Below are 15,849 nucleotides of genomic sequence, written 5' to 3' on the forward strand. Positions count from 1 at the left end.
GTTTCGTTGTTTTGAGTGAGAAGAAAACTTGAAGTAGTGGTCCCAAGTCCATTGACCGAGACTAATCGCGTAAGATTGATCCACATTATTTCAGCTGTGCCGGGTGGGTTTTTTCATTAATTACTATTAACTCTGAAAACACTCATTCACACACACGCATTTGTATTTACGCACGTACGTTTTCATATGCTTGTGAGCGGTACGCACACGTTGAGAATGAGGCACACACACACACACACACACAGAGTCCCAAACTTGTTTCTGTTTGAGCTTAAGAACAGCAGATGGCACAGTTGACACATCACGAAAATCCATGACAGTTGACATTGAAATGAATTAGTTTTCAAATTTGAATCTGGATGAATGAAAAAACTCGTCAATTTTCCTGATGTTTGTGTGTGTGCGGGTATGTGCGTGAATGTCCGAGTTTAACTAGCTTGCTGATTACCTTTTTTTGACAGGAATGGTTGGGTTTTCAGGTCACAGTTACAAGATTAGAGCAACATCCTGATTTTGGAGAAAAAAAACTTGAAAGACAAAAATGCGGCTGAAATGTGAAGTGGAGGCGGTGCTGCGACCAGTGGCTGGTTGCAGTGTACCAAAGACGAGTCGTTCAAGCCAGGCAATCCTCACTGTGGGGAAAGAAGGGGGCAGTCAGTCAAAGAACGCTCAGATCAACATGCTGATTTCCACTGGCAAAAACAGGAATGGCACCAAATATCAAGTGAGTCACAAGAGTGTGGGATTAACCATCATCATGTATGATTTTACAACAATGTTTTGTTAATTATGAATCAGTGGCCACACCAATATGTTGTGGCCATATGTCATTAAAAAAATATATTGCTTCAGGTTTGCAATGCAGATGTCTTTATTAATTGATATCTCACAATTCACAGAAATGTGAAAGTTGGTGAGGACATATTAACTAAAAGTAAACATATAATCACACAGACACATTCACTCTCACTGATTCTTACAAAGTTACACGCTCGCTCACTCACTTTCTCATACACTGACACTCCCTAGCTCTCTCTTAGTTAAAATGCTTTTGAATATCTGATGAGCAAAATAAGTGTTTGTTCAAACTTCAAATGTTGTTTCAGTTGTCCGGAAATATCCTGCGACTGTATGCTCGCTTTGTGGATGAGGGGAAGGGAACCATCAGCCTTGTGAATCCAGCACAAGACATTTGTATCAAGAAGGTATTATATGTGTCACATATGACAGTCTGACCCACATCAAAGTTCATGCCAACTGTGTTTCTGTTTGTAGTTCCAGCAGGTTGAATGTTACAGTTACCAGTGTTGTTACCAGAGGGCTTCGCATGAGATGTTTTGTCAGTACAAAGTGGTGGGTGGGGTTGGGGGAGGTCTCCCTTCACATTAAACTGTCACCTGTCAAGGCCACTGAACAGTATTTAGGCTTGGGAAATGAGTGAGGTGAAGATAAATATGAAGGATTAAGTGTTGTTGCTCTTTGTAAGACAAGGGCATGCTATGTGCCTATATTTTCCAGCATCTGGGTGGGATGACCCGTCATTTCTGACTGAAAACGGCATCATATCTGAAACAAACTGTCCATCATTGGTATGAATACATGTATAAGTCTTCTAACAACACTTAAAGAAAAATCATCATTGTTGTGTTGATATTTGAAACATTTGTACATGTATTTATAAGCATTTTGTGATTATGTAAATATCTAGTAACAGGGATCTCCCGATGACAATATTTAGCTGGTCAACAATATCAGTGTTTAGTTGCACATTAGTTGACAATGATCATCACAAACTGTCTGTCAATCAGGCTGATCCAATACAGCTGAAGAGTTTGCTGACAGTGCTGCGCATGGTGGCAAAGGGAGAGGATGTCAGCAAGTGTATGTCTGTGGGATCAGTTCAGCCTCCCTCCGCCAGTGGCATGAAAGCACTGCAGACAACGATGGTGGTCACATCACGTCGAGAGTATCCTCTCACCACTTCATTTCCCAGTGCCTTGCACAATTTGACAGTATGCTTTTGACTTTTTGCTTTGAGGTTATAACGGAGTAATCAGCTTTTCATCATTGTTTTGAATGAAATGAGCATTAGACACATTTTATAATTATATTTTCCTTTTTTTTAAGTAAAGAATACTCAAAACTCACATGAAACATACTTTTTCTTAAATGATGTTTTGATGTTGCTGCCAAATTACAATAACAAGTTTCTGAAGATGGAAAGAAAAGAGATTAAGGAAGTCATGATTACAAATGTTTTTTTGTATATGGATGCAAGAAGCGATAGCTTCTGTGCATTTTATGAATGGAAAAAATCAAATTTGCCATTTATTTATGAATTCACAAAAATGTCCTTTCTGTTTGAAAATTGTTTGTAGCCCAAAACGTTTTAGGGGGTGAGTGTCAAAGATCAGTTTTGTAAATGTATGTGGTATTTCAAATTCTCTTGATAGCATGGTACAGTGGGGGGAGGAGAAGCAAATTAAAAAATTTAAAAGTCTTTTTTTTTTTGCATAAAGTGGTTGTCCTTTCTGTGATTCACTTTTGTTTGTTTGTTTGGAATCAGGTGAATGGGTGTGCAATGAAACGCTTGGATCCCAGAATTCTTGACCTCCGGCATCTGAAGACGCTCAACTTGTCCAACAATCTGCTCACCACACTTCCTGACAACCCAAGCCGCTGGACTCATCTGTCAGAACTTGACCTCTCGTCCAATCAGTTGTCAGTGATGCCACCTGCGTTGTACCACACCTGTGTGAAGGATTCTCTGTCAGTGCTCAAGCTGAACGGTAACAGCCTGACGCAGTTGCCTCCCCAGCTTTGTGAGCTCAGAGGGCTGGTACAGCTTCATGTCAACGACAACAAACTCTCCGCTCTTCCACCAACGATAGGTGAGGGAGCTTTCTTGTTCATACTTCTCCAGGAAAAAAGTGGCATTTGATTATTGTGCTGTGTTGTGTTCTATTGAATTCCATCATGTTCATTCCATTAGGTTTTTTTGATGTGTGTCAATCTGGGTGAAGTGTTTTTACAAGATCAGCACTCTGTGCTATAAATGTATTCACAAATCAGCCCCTTCCTATCTCTGTGGCTGCCTTCGCCTCTACACTCCATCTCGCTCACTAAGATCAGCTTAGGATCCACTCTATTTACGCATACCAAGATTCAAACTCTCGACTGTTGGCCACCGTTCTTTCTCTGTCTCTGGACCTTGCAATTGGAATGAACTTCCTCTTTCGCTTCGTCAAGTCTCCACACTCAGCTCTTTCAAGTCTGGCCTTAAAACCCACCTCTTCCCAAAATAGCCTCCCTTCCCTGCCTCTTCCTTGTCTTTAGTTTCTCCAGTTTTAGAGTTATGCATGCATGTGAATGACTGGTGCGAAAGCACTTTGATTTGCCTGTGCACAATATTCAGCGCAAAATAAATACCATTATTATTATTATTATTCTTACTTGGATGTATGGAATGTGTTGTGTTCATCACTGAAACTTTGTACCCTGAGTTTTTTTTTTAAAGCACTGACAATATGGTAATATAATGTTCACCGTATTGTCAGTATGTCAGTGAGATTAGTAATCTATTTTCCAATTCTAAATGGTTACTTAAATGCTTTATGCAGCATATTAAGTTCAAGAAATTTCGATGACAGTTTGTGCCCTTTATTTCATCCCCACAAATCCCCTTTCCCTCTTTTCCCCCTCACCCACTGACCCCTCCCTTCCTGTTCTTCAGCTTGCACTTACCTCCTCCACCAATATTTTGTTTTCAGGTGAGGTTTTCAAACAGTAAAATGTGTGTGTTCATATGCAAATGTATGTGCACAAGTCTTTTTTCTTTTTGTTTGGTTGTGTAGTGAGTCCAGATGGTAAAGTTTATATCAACAACAAAACAAAACCAGAAAGAAAACAAATATTACTCAGTAATTGTTATATGTATGTTCAGGTAGTATGTCGAGACTGTTCATCATCTCAGCCCAGAGGAATGAAATCACCCAGTTACCAGGCAGCATCACCAAACTGAGGCTGGAGTCACTGGACCTGTTTGGCAACCCCATCCAGCAGCTGAAGCAGAGCATGTTGGTCTGCTCCAATGTGGGGGTGCCCTCACTGAGAGAGGTCACGTCCAGGTTCATCAGAACACAGGGGTAGGCATCTCCAGTCTGTTATCTTGCCTGTGCAGAAGAGGCCATGCTCATTCTGTACATTAAAGCATCAGCTTCTGTGTCAAAGTTGGATTTGATTCTGGTAATGGTACCAGCCCTGAAATTACTCCTTTGTGCTTGGCAAGGCTAAAAGCAACAAATACTTATTTGCTATTGGTGGTTCTTTTTTGTGTACATCTCACACAAGTTTCTTTTACATTTGTGGGCTGTAACAGTCACATTCATTTCTATGAGTGGGCTTTACACAACTGCTTTCACCCCACCAGTTATGCAGACCCTAATCTGCCCACCATTTTAAGCAATATAAATTTTAGGTTTATTTGTTGGCATCAGAGTACAGCTGCATTATTTAAGTCACCAGAGGAATATTAGATTATGGTAAAAATATTGGGAATATTGATGACAGATTTATTTGCTTCTCTCTTCTTTTTTCTAAATGATTTTGAACTTAAACTTCTATGTGATATTGTTATCCACAAGGCAAGGATGCAAACTGTATTATCATGCCTGAAGTGGATCATGTGATTCAGTTCTGAGAAAATTGGATGTTTATTGTCTTTTCTCTACAGCATTCCAGCAACACTGGTTACTGACACACATTTTAATTCAGTACACTTGTGACTGAAAATTCCTTAAATTTCACAAGATCCAACAAAAAGATAATGCCTGCATCAGTGCATGTCCAGACTTTTCTTCAGTATAATTGAAAACTGATAAATACTGCACAAGCACTGACTTAGAATCTTTTTTTTTTCTTTCTTTTTTTTAAATGCTTGCATTGTGCTTGTACATTTGCTGCATATTTCTGTATTGAACTTACCTGCACTTTGTTTTTCTGTTTCAGATTGACGTACACTGAAAAAGATTTACTACCTCACTTGATATTTTATCTGAACAATGCTCGTCAGTGCTGGTGTGGTCGCTACTGCTTTGAGTCATGTGCACGGTATCTTCAGAAGTGTGAGCTTTCACAGTTGTCATCCACCGTTCATGCATGGGACACAGTGGGGTCCACAAGTGTACCTGTGGAATCCTTTCTGTGCTCAGCATCCTGCTTAGAAAAGTTCCAGAATAATCCATTTACATACTGGAGGTAGCTTTGAACTGTGGTTTTTCTCAAGTTCTTTGTATACACAGATTGAAATTAGTTTACAGTTGGGCCAACAGCAAAGTGAGAGCTGTACTATCAGTGGTTTCTCCATTATAATGGGAAATCAATTACAGCTAAGTCTTTGTGAAGAACTATGACTCTCAAACCAGGAGGCAAAATTGCACTGGCTCTTTGTGCTGCAGCCATGGGGGCTAGTTGGCCTTTGGGAACCATCCCAGTGCTGACAGTCCTATAACCCTCTTGGCCAAGAGAATGGGGATGAAACTTGAGCAAGACATTCTCCACTATAATCAAATTCTAGCCCAGATAGTTGGGACAGCAGTTGCCTCCAGTGCTGTTCTGATGGTCAGTCGGACACAACTATCATACATACTTACATACATGTGTACACTTCTGAATTTGTGTGGAAATCAGGCCTGGTTTGTGGTATACTCTCAGAATTGTTTGATTTTTTCAGTTTAATATTTGATGTATGGAAACATCTGAAGATAATAGCAGTGTCCTGTTTCAGCAGCAATGACATAATGCAACTGAGGACAGTTCATCAGAATTTTAGGCATCATTTAAAATGTGGGGAATCCTTGGAGTTGGCTTGCAAGTAAAGCATAAAACAGACTGATACATTTCCAGTTCCATTTGTGATATCCCAGCTACTAAAAGAGACTGGAGTGAATTCTGTGACATTTTTTTCTCACATTTGTATCATGTATCATGTGTGCTGTTTTATATTGTTGTATATGTTTCTGGAGAAGCCTTGCGTTTTTTGCCTGGGCCATGCAAGCTCAGTATGTTTGTATTCATTGTTCCATAATAAAGAATTTTCTCTTTCTCTGACTGCAGTTTAAACTTGCTGGGAGTTGTTAACAAAAGTAAAGAACTATTCACTTGAAAGTATTCACAGATAGTAGATCTGAAAAGTAACCAATGTATTTTGAAATACAGATTGTTTGAAATAATGATCATTTTCATTCAAATGAATCGTTTGACTCCAATGGAATGATTGAAGTCACACAGCTCAGGGACTGTTTTCAGTATCAAAATGGAAATATGAAATGAAAGATGGTTGAAAACACAAGCATACCTGATAGAGTTTAGTGTGCATGTTTCTGACTAAAGGTCCTACTCACAAACTTCAGAAATTACTGCATGGGAAAGAGGCACATCACATAAGAGCTTTCTTTTTGTGACAGTTTCCATGCTTTGGCATGAGGAGAGCATCCATCAACATACAGAACTGGTTTATGTCACTATAGAAGTTGAATTTACAGTTAATTCACTGAAAAATACAATATTCGTCACAAGGAATAAAAGTTACAAAAAAGCCAGGCACTATCTTAAAGCCAAACATCACAGTACTTTTTCCAAAGAATAAAAGAAATAAACCACAGACACCGCTAATTGCAATAGTCTTTATTCTGATTTATGGCAATGTACACTTTATACAGTCATCACGACTAAGTCTGTACAGACAACGACCTTGAGGCAAACATGCAGTTAGTACAGAAAATCATGAAGACTACATTCATATCTTGACCTTGTGTACCCCTGAAGGCATTTCCGATAAGTATGACATGTACAACATATCACATGCTTTGCTTCCTTGGGTACAAGAAACAAACATCTAGTGACTGGGAAATAACACAAGCGCCTTGCTTTGGTTTGCCATTTCCACCACCCCCACCCCGTCATTGCAGCAAAACATGGTACATCCATAAAATACATGACATCAAGATTGTGAAAGACCATTGCTTTTTTTTTGTTGTGTTTTTTTTTCTTTTTTTTTCCTTTTTTTCACATACCATTACACAAATACAAGGAACATAAATATTGAAACTCACTACAACTATTTCACACCAAAGTAAAATGACTCAAATGGTTCAGTCATACATTCTGACCAAAGAAATGAAAACAATGACTTGGCTTTCTCTCGGTTGTTGAATGAACACAACTGAAGGAAAAACAGTATCTACTCACTGTATGAAAATTACCCCAATTAGTTAAAAGAATTAATGAAAGAAAACAAAAGATACACCAAACAATACACAATAAAAAATGAGCAACAGTAAAAGGAAAATGACAAGACAACATCAGTGGCTTGTAATGCTGACACAAGCACAACAGTAATTTGGATTTTCTTGGTACAAAGAAAGTCCACAAGTATGCTCCTTTTCCCACTGACATTCTGGTTGTCTGCTTTGGTACCGATCTACATGACCTGCTCACCTGTAGAAGTGCATTAGTACCAAGATGTTCAACAGTACTTTCCACAGTCTTTGTCAGTTTCTGGAGCAGTTGTGACATGTCAGTTTACACATTCACATCCACACATCCATACAATGAAAATTTAGAGAGAGAGATGATACAAAAACAAATCTTAAATATTTTCATGCAACCCTCACATGCAGCCCAATACCAAATTAATGAAAACACTCGCACACACATACATACACAAAAAAGGAGAAACTACTCGTCCCTGTTTTCATGTAGTATTTTCAATGAAAGAGGTCTAAGTTGATTACAATTTGATTTCAGCAAGTTAGCTTGCAGCAGTCTCAAGCAAGTTCATACATTTCATGCATTTACTTCAATTCATAAAAGTGCAAACAAGAGGCCTGAATTAATCATAATAAATGAAACATAAAAGCAGATTCACCAGTGAACAACAGAAAGAAACTGATCATAAAAGACAAACATGTACTGACCTGTAAAGTAGGAGGTTGGGGAAAGGTGTACATGTTTGTGGAGATGTTGGGGTGGGGCTGAAGCATGAAAAGATTCCTTTGAAATCCGAATTCCTTTTTCTTATTTCAAATAATCGGTTTTGTTGTTTTTTAGTTGTTTTTTTCCCCCAATACACAATGCAGAAACTGAATGGAATTGCGTTATGAAGCACAAACATCCACAAAAACACTCCAGCACAGACCGTATAGGATGTTACATCTTGTCAGAAAAGGTTAAAAAGGCATTCTAATCACCCAATGCCTTCCCCCACCCCCCACCCCACATTACTCTTCGTGGGGTGCTTTACCATAATTGTGAAGCTTGCAGTTCCATCATTATTCTTTATCCACAAAGCTACACAAGAACCGAAGGCTAAAGCTTTAGAAGGCATCGCCCTACATATTCAATCCTTTGAAATAAAGTTAATTAACTAAATGCTGGACCCTACCCAATGTTCAACAACAACAAATAGTCAACATCAAATGTGTTGAATATATGCACTATATTTTTTGTTTTTTAATCAGGTGACCTGGTCTGTGTATTATTCTCTTGAAACTCCGCACCAGTTCTTTATATGCATGCACGAGTGTGCTGCATTTCTTTCGGTCTTCAGTATTATAATTCACATTAAAATAACTTTTGGATGTAATATTGTTATGCAGAAGACTTTCTATATTTGAGAGTTTCCAATATTGAAAAATCAAGTGAACACTACAAAAACAAAAAAAAAGCCATAAAATAAAGAAGTTGATACACAACGCACAAACATACATGTATTTGCCCTTGACTGACATTTCGGTTAATATAGATTCTGAGATGAAAATGAGGTCTATGGTGTTCAACAAAAATATTTTAGAAATGATGTTATGGGGTGATAAAAGAAAATGTTGTAAAGATTAGTGACCAAACAAACAAAGAAACTTGGGAACATCATAGTGAGAAAATTAAACCTTAAAAATGGATGACTTTTTGACACCCACTTACAGTGCAACACAAATCTGACACAGTGTGTCAACTATACTTGATGAATCATAACATTCTTAAAAATGAGGCACTTACAATATATTATTTTGTGGTTCACTAATGACTAAAGTCCTCACAAGAAATAAAATTAGCTGACAGACTGGAACTTGACTTTTGTCGCCCATTTACAGTACTGTATGTCACATTACCACATTTCAGGGCAATTACATGTACACATGCACACACCACAAGAACTAAAACTGACAGGTGCAAAACACAATCAAGAACTAAAAAAAGTGAAACAATTGAGTGTTGAAAGACCACTTCAATAACATCAGGAATAATGTATAGGATGTATCGGACAACAAAAAAGAATAAAACATATCGAATGTTTCAAAAGAAGAACGATTGTGCAATCAAATAAAAAGAAAAAGAAAACTGTGCACAGATTCACAACAGAGAACTGGAGATGGTCATAATCTGTATCTTACAGATTGTAGTGACCTGTCTAACTCTCATGAACACAACACACTCCAAACAAATCAACAAAACCAATGAAGAGCAGAAAACAACAGGAATCTCATTACAATGTTTATTTTTTCTCTGTAAGAATCAAAACTGACAAATCATACCAAAAAAATTCACACCAGGTTCACTGCGTTCACACTGTGAGTGACATATCACATAAAGTAATGGTAAGTCTTGTCACTTGACTGCACCACTACCAATGTCTTCCCGTTTCACTCTCAAAGACTCGATCAACATGACACCAAGCATGACATGACAATGTTTATTTCAACTGCTGTGTGAATAAATACTTGCTCAATGAGAGCACTAAATGAAGCAACCCATAAAAGCAAGTATCAAAATCACAGACTTGGCATCAATGCAGCAGAACTGACGCCCAACCAGTGTGACAAGATTCAAATATGACACAGATTGTAAACACACATATCATGCATTTTTCTTCTTTAATGCTATCAATTTTACAGATCAATACTCATGAAATAGGACAAGCATTTCTAATTCTCTAATGGGCAAAAATGTGACAATAAAGAAAAACCATGAAATCTTTTCTCAAACAGAAAACAAAGATATTTCACTGCTCAAATTATAATATCTTTATAACAAGCAGTCCTTCATATTCTGTATAAACCATATCAAAGATAAACTGTTCACATAGTCACACATACCAGAAACAACTAGTGAGTATTAATAACAAAACAAAGTTAAAGAAATGAAAACCCATGAATCGCACTTGTTCTCACGACAGATACACCAGGAAAAAATAGAAACAGAGCAGCTCCATTTGTCTTGCAAAGAACAAACCTATGGTGAAAGTATTGGTGAGGACGACCATCATTATGTCTCATCAGAAATATGACTGAACAATCCACTCTGCACAGTGAAGTGAGACCACCCCAACCCTAGTCACATCCACACACCCACCTAAACACACACAGCAGACGTCCCTTCCCCTCTAGTGGCTGTCAGACATCAGGAAAGTCACCATCCAGAGGGTCACTAAAGAACATGCCGTTAGGACCCACATAGGGCCCCAACCCAATGGAGTTGGTGGTGGTGACAATGGGTTTGGCCACCATGGAGGATGTGCCTGGAGTAGAACCACTGGCCTGGGGGGAGTCTGTGGAATAATGCTTGCCCTTTGGGTCAATGGAGTCCACTTCAGATTCTGACTCCAGTTCTGGAGGTGGCTTCAGTTTGGACAGCTCTTCTCGCAGCTGATTGTAGTGACGCTGTTCAGGAAACAAAACAACAATTTTACCATTAACTCTTGCACTCAAACTGGAAAAAAAAATTACATGCTTTTCTCATCTGTAACAAAAATAATCCATGAGAATAAATATCTGATACATGTATACCAAATGAAAACTGAACATTTGTACTTCTATACTGAATGAAAAATGCAAAGTTCCATCTAAAAATAATGCTGACTTCAACACTCTCCTATTTCCACAGCTTACATCCTGTCCCCACAAGATCTTGCTTTCACTGCATAACCTTTCTGTACAACTGCAAGGCTTTATAGACCAACAGGCAATGCATTACACATGGATAAATTATACACAGAGAACAGTTTACCTTCAAGGCCAAAGTACTGTGGCTGATGGAGCGACCTGTGCGCTTGTCAGAGCTGTACTGTTCCATTTCTGCAATCCATTCCTCACACTGCTTCAGCACTTCATGTCTCTTCACCCAGAAGTGATGGTGAATCACCTGGCAAGATGACAAAATATTGCATTACACATGTGATTAAGGGATGCAATATCATTGGTCCTAACCTCTTTCAAGTATGCTTCAGTGCTTATCAAAGTTGTCCAAACCAATACTCTGACAAAGCACTATAAACAATAATGATAAAGAAGTAATCAACAACAACCCTTCTCCTCTCCTGCCACTGTCCTCCCTCCCAGCCCCACCCCAAAATTTCTAAACCCCCCCTGCCCCCCCCAAACAAACATCCCATCATGAAACTGATGATAAAATGAACCAACAGCAGAGAATGACCTCTCCTCTAAATTTGACTTCAAGGGAAATTACCTCCCCTCCCCCATGCACAATCCATGTTGATTTCTTTATCAGAAACCAGCTCAGGACATAAAAATATACATATATATCTATATATATATAAAAGAAGAGAGACAGAGAGAGAGAGATCCACCACATGATTAAACTTTGTCAGACACCACTCACATCCTTGAAGCATGGTGAGGTGTTACGGATCTGTTCCAGCATGGCCCACTTGACTGTGGCCTGCCGGATGTTGGCGTCGTACTCCCGGGAACTGGCCGTGCCAGACGGGGTGCAGCGGGACCGCTCATAGCCAGGCTCATTGAAGTAGGGCTCCGAGACCAGAATGAGGGACTGGATGGACACCAACACCTGAAGGAAGCTGGAGGTCTGGGCATTCCACTTCTCCTCGGGCCTACCATGCCATGTGTTGAGGATACTCAGGCACACCTGCAACACACAGCATTGTGAACTGTCAATGAAATCCTGTTGGAAAAAACAACAAATAACCACAGAAAAACAAGTGCAGAAATTGTAATTTTCTTTTGTTTTTTCAAGAGTAACCTCAACAGAATTCAGTACCAATTACATGTTTTTGTATTCCAACTCCATGTCTTGAATACTGTAGTTTGTCATGCTCACTCTACAAATTTGCAGTTACATTTTTATTATAAGATCAGCAGTCAGAAAACAGATTTTTCTTTTCCACATTCTTGGTATAGGCTGCAAACAAGTTATAAAAAATATTTTAAAAAATTTTAAAAACCTGATTGAATTACATATCCAGTAATATGGGCAGACTGATCTAACTGAGAGACTGAATGAAATTTAAGTCCTGCAAAATAAATTCAATATAAACATCAAATTAAATGCTCTGAGCTTTTGCATGATGGTGTCACAGACACACAGTCTATATACTATGTGAGCAGTCCTTATTTCCACATGTATTTAATGATCTCATTCGAAATTGTCTTCATTCAACTTGACAGACCTTTCCTCGGCCCTGGGCTTGACCCTGAGCATATCTTAGCAGTGCCAAGTTTCCTAAGCATTAAGAACTTTCCTAACTACGCTGATTCCACAGATTTAGAAATATTCTTAACGTCAAGCAGCTTAGCACTGTTAAGGTCGCATATGCAACCCAGCCACGGTCCCCTCGCACCCTTTTTATCCATGTCTATTCATCAATTTTCCCTTAATTATCTCACCTTTCCATCATTGTAGAGGTTGGGATTGAATCGCACTGTGTGGTTGCCTGTGGTCTCCAGGTTGATGTAGGGAGGGGAGTTGGGGTAGTCCTGAGGGAAGTAGACATCAAACTCAAATGCTCCATTGGCATAGGGCGTGTCTGAGGGTCCAGTGATCAACACCTGTTGACAGGTACAAGCCACAATGCTACTGATTACATCAAAGCCGTACACACCACCTCCCCCTTCGGTGGGGCCAGGTTTATTTCCTTATCAAAACCAGATTTCATCTTTTAACTCATGTCTTCATTCAAATCTTACCATTATGCCAGCTCAGAAGTCAGTGCCCGTTTACCCTATGAGTCTTGTAGACTAGCTCCACCTGATCAGGAGACTGCTCATACGACAGCAAAATTCTAATCTGACAGGGAGTTGCACTTTTCTATCTCTTCTCCTGATCAAAGCCAAAAAGAGGTAAGGAACTGTCCATATCTAGATGCATGGTCAAGAACAACTTGTAGTCAGAAAATATCTCACCTCTCCAGCTAGATACAGCTGCAGCATAGTAAAGGCAGTTGACGGAGCAATATATATGCTGTGTGGAACTGTATGACTTCCCTCCCAGACAAAATACCATTCAAGATAAAGTTAACCCCTTTTAAATATTTTCATAAGTTGCCTAAACATATCCTACAGACAAAAATCCTTTAATTATTCAAACAAACAAAAAATCCCAAACAGCTGTCCCAAGCACTGTACAGCTACCACTTCTAGCTATTGGCTTTCTCAGTCTTTCTTTGAAAACTCTGTGCCTGTGTTCTCTGTCTTAAAACTTTCTATGCGCATTCTGGCAAATATGGCAGGCACACATCTGGGTGACTGCTAACAAACATCACACAGAATAAAACATCTCTAAATCACAGACAAGCTGCTTTAAGTCAGTGCATCCTTTCTGAATTATGTTTGCGCATCACAATCTATGCATTATCAAGAACACAGTATGTATGTACACACACACACACACACACACACACACACACACACACACACAGTTTGATTTGTTCACTTGTTTCACCTCAAACTCAACTTTTACACCTGTGTATCTTTTTCTTAAGAGAAGGGTACTGTGAAAAACCTGACCTTCATGATGTCCAAGCGCTCTTCATCACAGCGCACGAAGACACTGCTGTTGTAGGACAGAGGGAGAGAGGTGGAGAGAGTGACAGCCTCCTGTGCTAAGCGCCGTGTGCGGGCAGGGTTGTTGAAGGCACCGGAGGCTTTCACATTGGACTCAAAGTGGTGGGGGATGTTGAACTTGAGACCTTTCCCCTCGTCCGTCACCAGCTCGTAGGTGTCTGTACACACAGGCTCACTTAGTCAGGCTGGCTACAGAACCTTACTTATTCTTTCTAGCTGACCAGTTTTAACGCTGTGAAGTTTATGTGTCCTAAGAAGTGGATAAGAACAGTACAAAACATTCCAAATAAAAATGAATGACTTACCTCCTGGATCCACAAGGCAGTGGGGTTTTTTTTTTAAACTGAATATAAAATTTTTCCAATTCATTCCAACAAAAAGGTTCACAACAATAAATAAATCACCCTTCTGGAAAATCAGCCACACAACAGTTTGCAGTCATGAAGAAGCTGCTGTACTCAATGTTAGTGACTGCATCTTCTCCAATTCCCTTTCTGACACAGAGAGCACTCACCAAACTGCAGAGGTCCCATTAGTGCAAGGTATCTTTCCTCAGTGGTCTGAGCTGCTGACGCCCCATTGGCCACATGGTCATGGTGTCCATCCAGGTGATCTGAAACCACACCTTCCACAGTCAACCTATGTTCTCTTTCGAACACTACTCCCGTCCCTCTGTACATCTCACTATGACAACTCATCTTATTCTATACATCTGAATGTGAACAAAATACAAACTAGAAAAAAAAGTATCAATTCAGGCACAAAGTTTTCAAATGTCACAAAATCAAGTGTAGCGATGCAATATAAACTGGGCAAACTGCTAAAGAACAAATGTAAAATCTTTCCATTCACAGCCTGCAGTCACACGCACATATGCAGAATTTACTGGCAGTTTTGTTTATGTACAATGCCAAAGCACGTTTTAGACAAATGACCAGTTTCCAGACAATCTACATTCAACATTTATTTTAATTTCTAACAAATTTCAAGTCAAATACTAGTGTCTTTATCAACAAGAATGAGGTTGCTATTTGTGCACTCACAAGTAAAATAATTCTGTGAGGAACAAAACGGATGGTGAAAATGGAGCAATCATGGACATATTTTTTGTATTAGGGAGGGGGAGGTTTTGACCAGACTTACAATACAATGTGATGAAGGTTAAAATTACCAAAGAAATATGTTATCTCCACCCCTCACACACAGGGATGAATTAAACTGTTCCTCTACACGGCACAGATGTCTGTAACTCACCTTCAGCTTCCTTGAGTCGCTGTGTAGCCAGCCGGACAATCTCTGCCGTCTCCTGAATATCTGGGATGAGCAGTGCCAGACCTTCACTTTCCTCTTCCTCAGCTTTTGTTGCTATTGTGGCTTTGCCTTTGTTGCTTCTGGAAAAAGAGGACACACTCTACATACACCAGTGCTCTTTGATCAATGCCAAACCATCTCTGCTTCATCCCCAACAGGTCTTTATTTAATTCTTTTATCTTTCTTATTTTTTCTTTCCTTTTTTCAAACACACACACACAAACACACACAATGAGTGACTGTCAAACACACAAACACACACACATACACGCACACACAAACACACTCAGTGACACAAACATACACACTCACACCCACAGTCTCACACACACACATGCACACACACACACATACAGTGACAGACACACAAATACACACACACATATATAAACACAGAGAACAAATGTCATGACAGAAAGGTGAAGCACAGAGCAAAAAAACTGACTTCAGCCTGCTGGCATAAGTGTCGACACAGCCCTTCATCTTGGCCAGCAGTTTCTCAATGGACACAGTGGAGTCTGAGGGCCCAGCAGCCTCAGGGCTCTGTTGCTGCTGCTGCTGACTCTGGGGTGAAGGCATGGGCAGCATCAGCGGCAGCAGAGGAGGGCACACCGCCATTCCTGCACACAGGGTCAGCAGCTGAACCACACACTCCTCAGCTTTC

At 39.6% G+C, this 15,849-nt stretch overlaps 2 protein-coding genes across 2 annotated transcripts in view; one reads left to right on the top strand and one right to left on the bottom strand.

Annotated features, from left to right (window-relative positions):
* Positions 1-6,099, top strand: LOC143281612 (leucine-rich repeat protein 1-like). The gene is made up of 7 exons (XM_076586858.1): positions 1-103; positions 480-724; positions 1,107-1,205; positions 1,809-2,012; positions 2,567-2,891; positions 3,944-4,145; positions 5,008-6,099. Exons 2-7 carry the CDS (start codon positions 542-544, stop codon positions 5,258-5,260), a joined length of 1,266 nt encoding a protein of 421 aa, XP_076442973.1. The 5' UTR covers positions 1-103; positions 480-541; the 3' UTR covers positions 5,261-6,099.
* A 570-nt stretch (positions 6,100-6,669) lies between these two features.
* Positions 6,670-15,849, bottom strand: part of LOC143280967 (dual E2 ubiquitin-conjugating enzyme/E3 ubiquitin-protein ligase BIRC6-like) — an 84,532-nt gene continuing 75,352 nt past the window's right edge. The window contains exons 58-65 of the mRNA XM_076585809.1: positions 15,631-15,805; positions 15,129-15,265; positions 14,389-14,487; positions 13,818-14,032; positions 12,699-12,860; positions 11,674-11,940; positions 11,062-11,196; positions 6,670-10,715 (exon numbers count right to left, since the gene is read on the bottom strand). Of these exons, the coding sequence (XP_076441924.1) occupies positions 10,449-10,715; positions 11,062-11,196; positions 11,674-11,940; positions 12,699-12,860; positions 13,818-14,032; positions 14,389-14,487; positions 15,129-15,265; positions 15,631-15,805 (1,457 nt within the window). The 3' untranslated portion in view covers positions 6,670-10,448. The remainder of the gene's footprint in view (positions 10,716-11,061; positions 11,197-11,673; positions 11,941-12,698; positions 12,861-13,817; positions 14,033-14,388; positions 14,488-15,128; positions 15,266-15,630; positions 15,806-15,849) is intronic.

The sequence above is a fragment of the Babylonia areolata genome, chromosome 4 (genome assembly GCF_041734735.1).
Source record: "Babylonia areolata isolate BAREFJ2019XMU chromosome 4, ASM4173473v1, whole genome shotgun sequence".
NCBI lineage: Eukaryota > Metazoa > Mollusca > Gastropoda > Neogastropoda > Buccinidae > Babylonia > Babylonia areolata.

Excerpts from the sequence above, each read along its gene's own strand:
- LOC143281612 (XM_076586858.1), top strand. The coding sequence starts at position 542 with ATGCGGCTGAAATGTGAAGTGGAGGCGGTGCTGCGACCAGTGGCTGGT. Across the intron at positions 725-1,106 it reads GGAATGGCACCAAATATCAA|TTGTCCGGAAATATCCTGCG; the intron begins GTGAGTCACAAG and ends ATGTTGTTTCAG. Across the intron at positions 2,013-2,566 it reads GTGCCTTGCACAATTTGACA|GTGAATGGGTGTGCAATGAA; the intron begins GTATGCTTTTGA and ends GTTTGGAATCAG.